The 8,972-nt window shown below is 44.1% G+C and overlaps 1 protein-coding gene across 1 annotated transcript; it reads left to right on the forward strand.

Moving 5' to 3' along the window:
• Positions 1–173: 173 nt before the first annotated feature.
• LOC135566550 (neurobeachin-like) lies at positions 174–8,692 on the forward strand (the record flags this gene model as incomplete). Its single annotated transcript, XM_065014241.1, has 8 exons — positions 174–263; positions 4,130–4,322; positions 4,459–4,530; positions 4,670–4,825; positions 7,623–7,793; positions 8,311–8,412; positions 8,499–8,558; positions 8,600–8,692. Coding segments are annotated over 8 exons (937 nt in total), but the record flags the coding sequence as incomplete, so codon positions are not given.
• Positions 8,693–8,972: the final 280 nt, after the last annotated feature.

The following is an 8,972-nucleotide window of genomic DNA, read 5'->3' on the forward strand; positions in this document are numbered from 1 at the left end:
CAACATTGAGTTGTTTTTTTAACCCGTCCTTTTTTGCAGTTTTATATTGTAATATTCCAGCCGTAGAAATATAATCTGTTTATTTAATTACAGTAACCTAATGTAATATTACTGATGATGCATTTACCTCTATCTCTCTACCCCCTCCTTCTCCCCCTCTCTCTGCCCCCTAGTTGATGGAGACCCAGATCCAGGCATGTGGTCAGACTCCATCCCAGCTGCTGATCGAGCCCCACCCCCCTCGCTCCTCTGCCATGCACCTGGTGAGAACTCATAGTCCAAATAGTCCAAATAGTGAAGTGAAATGAAAAAAATAACTTGTTTCAAAAAATGTAAAAGGAAAAGTGGTGCGTATGAAGTCCCTAAATAAGAGCTGGTGCAACCAATTACCTTCACATAATTAGTTAACTAAAGTCCACCTGTGTGCAATCTAAGTGTCACATGATCTCAGTATATATACACCTGTTCTGAAAGGCCCCAGAGTCTGCAACACCATTAAGCAAGGGGCACCACCAAGCAAGCGGCACCATGAAGCCCAAGGAGCTCTCCAAACAGTGGAGAAGCACAGATCAGGGTTGAGTCATAAATAAATATCAGAGACTTTGGACATCTCATGGAGCACCATTAAATCCATGAAATAAAACATGGAAAGAACATGGCACGACAACAAACCTGCCAAGAGAGGGCTGCCACGGCGGTTGGAACCAAGAATCTCACATTTGGACTCATCAGACCAAAGGACAGATTTCCACCGGTCTAATGTCCATTGCTTGTGTTTCTTGGCCTAAGCAAGTCTCTTCTTATTATTGGTGTCCTTTAGTAGTGGTTTCTTTGCAGCAATTCGACCATGAAGGCCTGATTCACACAGTCTCCTCTGAACAGTTGATGTTATGAGATGTGTCTGTTACTTGAACTCTGTGAAGCATTTATTTGGGCTGCAATTTCTGAGGCTGGTAACTCTAATGAACGTATCCTCTGCAGCAGAGGTAACTGGGTCTTCCTTTCCTGTGGCGGTCCTCATGAGAGCCAGTTTTTGTGACTGCACTTGAAGAAACGTTCAAAGTTCTTGAAATTTTCCCAATCGACTTATTTTCATGTCTTAAAGTAATGATGGACTGTCGTTTCTCTTTGCTTATTTGAGCTGTTCTTGCCATAATATGGACTTGGTATTTTACCAAATAGGGCTATCTTCTGTATACCAACCCAATCTTGTCACAACACAACTGATTGGCTCAAACTCATTAAGAAGAAAATAAATTCCAGAAATTAACTTTTAACAAGGCACACCTGTTAATTGAAATGCATACCAGGTGACTACCTCATGAAGCTGGTTGAGAGAATGCCAAGAGTGTGCAAAGCTGTCATCAAGGCAAAGGGTGGCTACTTTGATTTGTTTAAAACTTGTTTCGTTACTACATGATTCCATATATGTTATTTCATAGTTTTGATGTATTCACTATTATTCTACAATGTAGAAAATAGTAAAAAAATAAACAAGAAAAACCCTTGAATGAGTAGTTGTGTCCAAACTTTGACTGGTACTGTATATATTCCGTGAATAATATATACGGTATATATTTCCTTTATTTATTTATTTATTTGCAGCCTCTTAGACGGACCCCCACGGGCCTGGGGTCAGTTAATCACAAACCCAACTGGCTGGGTCAGAAAACACACTAAAACAGCGGTGTCTGGTCCTGTCTATGAAAAACTGCTGTTTTTTTTATCCTTTGTTGAAAAATATTTCAAAATGTTTTACTATGATGTGCCATAATGAATACAACCCAGGTTACATAGGCTACTGGAGTATTTCTACTGTCCTCTACCCTCCCAGGACCCTGTCTGCTCTGGGGCTGCCCCAGGTCCTCGTGCCCCGGAGAGAGAGACCCAACTCCACCCCTGTTCCTAATACCTGCCCAACCAACCAATATTTGCCCTTCCAACCAACCACCCAATACAAACCAATACCTGCCTAACCAGCCAATATTTGCCCTTCTAACTAACCACCCAATACCAACCAATACCTGCCAAACATACAACCATCCATCCAACCAACATCTGCCCTTCCAACCAACATCTGCCCTTCCAACCAATATCTGCCCTTCCAACCAACCAATATCCGCCCTTCCAACCAATATCTGCCCTTCCAACCAACCAACATCTGCCCTTCCAACCAATATCTACCCTTCCAACCAACCAATATCTGCCCTTCCAACCAACCAACATCTGCCCTTCCAACCAACCAACATCTGCCCTTCCAACCAACCAACATCTGCCCTTCCAACCAATATCTACCCTTCCAACCAACCAACATCTGCCCTTCCAACCAATATCTGCCCTTCCAACCAATATCTGCCCTTCCAACCAATATCTGCCCTTCCAACCAACCAATATCTGCCATTCCAACCAATAACAACCCGACCAATCAATACCAACCAAAACATGCCCATCCATCAAACCAATCAATGAACCAACCAATCAATACCTGCCCAACCAACCAATCGATACCTGCCCAACCATCCAATATCTGCCCTTCCAACCAATACCTGTCCATCCAACCAACCATTACCTGCCTATTCCAATCAAACAATACCAACCAACCAACCATCCAACCAACCATTACCTGCCTATGTCAACCAACCAATACCAACCAACCAACCAACCAACCAACCAACCAATACCAACCAACCAACCAACCAGCCAATACCAACCAATAACTCTCCATCCATCCAATCAACCAACCAACCAATAACAACCATTACCTGCCTATTCCAACCAACCAACACCTGCACAACCAATCAAAACTATCCAATCAATACCAACCATTAAGTTTGCAGAATTCCATAAAATGTCCCTACAGTTCCTTTTATTTTTCAAAAATCCTCAGAACTCCTGGTTGGATTATTCCTAGAATAAGCAGGAAAACCAGGATTTGTGGCCAACCAGAGATTGTTGGGAAAGTTATTTTAGAACCTACCAACCCTCCTTTCTTCTGGGTCTGAAGTCACCCCCTGTTCCTCAGTGTGTGTTCCTGCTTCTATCCTGTTCTCCCTCACTAATATACCTCTTCCCATCCCACTTCTCATTCCTCTTTCCCATCTTTCTCTCCTCCTCCCTCTCTCCTAATCCCTCTCACCTCCTCCCTCTCTCCCCCTCCCTCTCCTAAACCCTCTCTCCTATTCCCTCTCACCTCCTCCCTCTCTCCTAATCCCGCTCTCCTAATCCCTTTCTCCTCCTCCCTCTCTCTTCCTCCCCTCCCTCTCTCCTAAACCCTCTCACCTCCCCCTCTCCTCCTTCTCTCCTCCTCTCTCCTAAACCCTCTCTCCTATTCCCTCTCACCTCCTCCCTTTCTCCCCCTCCCTCTCTCCTAAACCCTCTCTCCTAATCCCTCTCTCCTAATCCCTTTCTCCTCCTCCCTCTCTCTTCCTCCCTCTCTCCCCTCCCTCTCCTTCTTCTCTCCTCCTCCCTCTCTCCTAAACCCTCTCTCCTAAACCCTCTCTCCTAATCCCTCTCACTTCCTCCCTCTCTCCTATTCCCTCTCAACTCCTCCCTCTCTCCTAATCCCTCTCTCCTCTTCCCTCTCTCTTCCTCCTCCCTCTCTCTTCCTCCCTCTCTCCTCCTCCCTCTCCTCCTTCTCTCCTCCTCCCTCTCTCCTCATCCATCTCCCCTCCTTCCTCTCCCTTCCTCTCTCTCTCCTCCTCCCTCTCCTCCTCCCTCTCCTCCTCCCTCTCCCCTCCTTCCTCTCTCCTAATCCCTCTCTCATCATCCCTCTCCTCATCGCACTCTCCTTCTCCATCTCCCCACCTCCCTCTCTCCTAATCCCTCTCTTCCTCCATCTCATCCTCCCTCTCTCCTCCTCCCTCTCTCCTCATCCATCTCCCCTCCTTCCTCTCCCCTCCTTCCTCTCCCCTCATCCCTCTCTCCTAATTCCTCTCTCCTCCCTCTCTCCTCTTCCCTCTCTCCTCTTCCCTCGCTCCTCTTCCCTTGCTCCTCTTCCCTCGCTCTTCTTCCCTCTCTCCTCCTCCCTCTACCCTCATCTCCTCTCCCTTCTCCCCTCCCTCTGCTGTCCCCTCTTCCCTCTCTTTCTTTCTCTCTTCCCCCTCTCTCCCTCTCTCTTCTATCTCATCAGTGTTTTCTTCCCCAGAGTCCTCTGATGTTTAAGGACCAGATGCAGCAGGATGTGATCATGGTGCTGAAGTTCCCCTCCAACTCTCCTGTGACCCACGTAGCAGCCAACACCCTGCCCCACCTCTCTGTCCCTGCTGCTGTCACCGTCACCTGCAGCAGACTGTTCGCTGTCAACCGTTGGCACAACACCGTCGGTGAGTAGTGGGGAGAGAGTGTGTGTGTGTGTGTGTGTGTGTGTGTGTGTGTGTGTGTGTGTGTGTGTGTGTGTGTGTGTGTGTGTGTGTGTGTGTGTGTGTGAGAGAGGTGTAACCATGCATTGTGTGTTCTCAGGTCTCCGTGGGGCTCCAGGTTACTCCCTAGAACAGGCTCATCACCTGCCCATTGAGATGGACCCTCTCATAGGTCAGAACACATCATCTGCCTTGGTCATGTGATACCCTGGTGGTCACACCTTTTGCCCAAATTAGAGTCCATAGGTTGTTAGGTATCAGACCATTATAGTTTCTATTAGCATTGTTATTTTGTGTGTGTGTGTGTGTAGCCAACAACTCAGGTGTGAGTAAGCGTCAGATCACAGACCTGGTGGACCAGAGCATCCAGATCAACACACACTGCTTCGTGGTTACCGCCGACAACCGCTACATCCTGGTCTGTGGCTTCTGGGACAAGAGCTTCAGAGTCTACTCTACCGAGACAGGTACCTGTGACAGTACTACTATAGTATTACTATAATATATACTATACTATATACTATACTATACTGGGACAAGAGCTTCAGAGTCTACTCTACCGAGACAGGTACCTGTGACAGTACTACTATAGTATTACTATACTATATACTATACTATATACTATACTATACTGGGACAAGAGCTTCAGAGTCTACTCTACCGAGACAGGTACCTGTGACAGTACTACTATACTACTACTATACTATATACTATCTATACTGGGACAAGAGCTTCAGAGTCTACTCTACCGAGACAGGTACCTGTGACAGTACTACTATAGTATTACTATACTATATACTATACTATATACTATACTATACTGGGACAAGAGCTTCAGAGTCTACTCTACCGAGACAGGTACCTGTGACAGTACTACTATACTACTACTATACGACTATACTATATACTAAACTATATACTATACTATATACTATCTAAACTGGGACAAGAGCTTCAGAGTCTACTCTACCGAGACAGGTACCTGTGACAGTACTACTATACTACTACTATACGACTATACTATATACTAAACTATATACTATACTATATACTATACTATATACTATCTATACTGGGACAAGAGCTTCAGAGTCTACTCTACCGAGACAGGTACCTGTGACAGTACTACTATACTACTACTATACGACTATACTATATACTAAACTATATACTATACTATATACTATCTAAACTGGGACATAACAGAGTCTACTCTACCGAGACAGGTACCAGACAGTACTAATATACTACTACTATACAACTATACTATATACTAAACTATATACTATACTATATACTATCTAAACTGGGACAAAAGCTTCAGAGTCTACTCTACCGAGACAGGTACCTGTGACAGTACTATTATACTACTACTATACTATATACTAAACTATATACTATACTATATACTATCTAAACTGGGACAAGAGCTTCAGAGTCTACTCTACTGAGACAGGTACCTGTGACAGTACTACCATACTACTACTATACGAATTATACTATATACTAAACTATATACTATACTATATACTATACTATATACTATCTATACTGGGACAAGAGCTTCAGGAGTCTACTCTACTGAGACAGGTACCTCAGATGACAGTACTACGACCTACTTATACGACTATACTATATACTATACTATATACTATACTATATAATTATACTATATACTATCTATACTGGGACAAGAGCTTCAGAGTCACTCTACCGAGACAGGTACCTGTGACAGTACTACTATACTACTATTTCATACGACTATACTATATACTAAACTATATACTAAACTATATACTATACTATATACTATACTATACTGGGAAAAGAGCTTCAGAGTCTACTCTACCGAGACAGGTACCTGTGACAGTACTACTATACTACTACTATACGACTATACTATATACTAAACTATATACTATACTATATACTATACTATACTGGGACAAGAGCTTCAGAGTCTACTCTACCGAGACAGGTACCTGCCACAGTACTACTATAGTATTACTTATACCATACTACTATACTATATACTAAACTATATACTATACTACTATACTATACTATATACTATCTATACTGGGACAAAAGCTTCAGAGTCTACTCTACCGAGACAGGTACCTGCCACAGTACTACTATAGTATTACTATACCATACTACTATACTATACTATATACTATTCTATACTGGGACAACAGCTTCAGAGTCTACCCCACTGGGATAGGTACCTGTCACAGTACTACTATAGTATTACTATACCATACTACTATACTATACTATATACTATCTATGCTGGACCAAGAGCACAGAGTCCACACTGGGATAGGTACCTGTCACAGTACTACTATAGTATTACTATACCATACTACTATACTATACTATATACACTATCTATACTGGGACAAGCTGAGTCACCCCACTAGGACAGGTACACCTGCCACAGTACTATTTATAATATTACTATACTATACTATATACTATCTATGCTGGGACAAGAGCTTGGAATTACCACACAGGACAATGCCACTATACAATGCCTACTACCTTTATATACTATCATGCTGGGGACAACAGCACAGGCTACCCTGGGACAGGTACTGCTACACAGTACTACTACTATACTATATACTATACTTTATATACTATCTATACTGGGACAACAGCTTCAGAGTCTACCCCACTGGGACAGGTACCTGCCACAGTACTACTACTATACTATATACTATACTATATACTATCTATACTGGGACAACAGCTTCAGAGTCTACTCTACCGAGACAGGTATTATTAAACAGCACTACTACTTCACTATTCATTTCTTTCAACAACCCTGAGGTGATGCAGACGAGATATAATACTACTACTTTACTACTACAATACCTCTACATTATTCCTCAATGCGTCTACATTATTCCTCAATACCTCTACATTATTCCTCAATAGGTCTACATTATTCCTCAATACCTCTACATTATTCCTCAATAGTTCTACATTATTCCTCAATGCGTCTACATTATTCCTCAATAGGTCGACATTATTCCTCGATCTGTCTACATTATTCCTCAATGAGTCTACATTATTCCTCGATCTCTCTACATTATTCCTCAATACCACTACATTATTCCTTCATAGGTCTACATTATACCTCAATGTGTCTACATTATTCCTCAATAGGTCGACATTATTCCTCAATGCGTCTACATTATTCCTCAATGCGTCTACATTATTCCTCAATACGTCCACATCTCTACCTCCTCCCTGTAGGTAAGTTGACCCAGATAGTGTTTGGCCACTGGGACGTGGTGACGTGCCTGGCCCGGTCAGAGAGCTACATCGGAGGAGACTGCTACATCGTGTCGGGGTCCAGAGACGCTACCCTGCTGCTGTGGTACTGGAGCGGACGCCATCACATCATTGGAGACAACCCCAACAACAGTAAGTCCGTGTGTGTGGAGGGGTGTGTTTGTGGGGTACATAGCAATATGCTTAATCTAAGAGGTGAAAGGGACTACATTTCCTGTCCTTTTTACAATATTATCAGCACATTAATCTCTTGCCTCGTACAATGATCCCCAATGATCCCCAACGGTCCCCACCGACTCCCAACGAGCCCCAACGGTCCCCAACGAGCCCCAACGTTCCCCCTCGACTCCCAACGATCCACAATGATCCCCAACGGACCCCACCGACTCCCAACGGTCCCCAACAATCCCCACCGACTCCCAACGGACCCCACCGACTCCCAACGGTCCCCACCGACTCCCAACGGTCCCCACCGACTCCCAACGACTCCCAACGATCCCCAACGATCCCCAACGGTCATTTTGATCTCCATGAGCAGATACTTTCCCCATTTTTAATCTGCTCTTCGTGTGTCACATTTTATTTAAAGTGTATTCAGTCTCAAGACACTTTAACAGAGAACAATTTAATGAATAAATACGTTTCCTAGGTGACTACCCTGCTCCGAGAGCCGTGCTGACGGGTCATGACCATGAGGTGGTTTGTGTCTCTGTCTGCGCTGAGCTGGGACTGGTCATTAGCGGGGCCAAAGGTCAGTGTGTGTGTGTGTGTGTGTGTGTGTGTGTGTGTGTGTTTCTAAATCTCCATCCCTTCTCCCCCCCCCCCCCCTTCCTCCAGAGGGTCCATGTCTGGTCCACATCACCATAACAGAGGATACCTACTTGGACCCCTGGAAGGGTAGGATTGTGCCACAGGCCCCTTCTCATCTCTGTGTCCAGCGAGGGCCATATGTCTCTGTTATAGAGGACGCTTCTGCAACTTCAGCATCAACGGGAGACTGCTGTCAGATGGGCTCAAGCTCAACTGCAGATGCAATACGGATACAGTGTATATATCAAATCAAAATAAATTGTACAGGTCACTTACATGGTTTATGAAGCGTTATTGGGTCCATGGTTAGCAGATATTTAATGGTCCCATGGTTGTGACGTTATTGGTCACATGGTTGTAGGCGTTAATGGTCACATGGTTGTAGATCTTATTGGTCTGCTGGTTAGCAGGCGTTATTGGTCACATGGTTAGCAGATGTTATTGGTCACATGGTTAGCAGATGTTATTGGCCATAGGTTAGCAGATGTTATTGGTCTTGGT

Source organism: Oncorhynchus nerka, unplaced genomic scaffold (assembly GCF_034236695.1).
Source record: "Oncorhynchus nerka isolate Pitt River unplaced genomic scaffold, Oner_Uvic_2.0 unplaced_scaffold_4249, whole genome shotgun sequence".
Lineage (NCBI taxonomy): Eukaryota > Metazoa > Chordata > Actinopteri > Salmoniformes > Salmonidae > Oncorhynchus > Oncorhynchus nerka.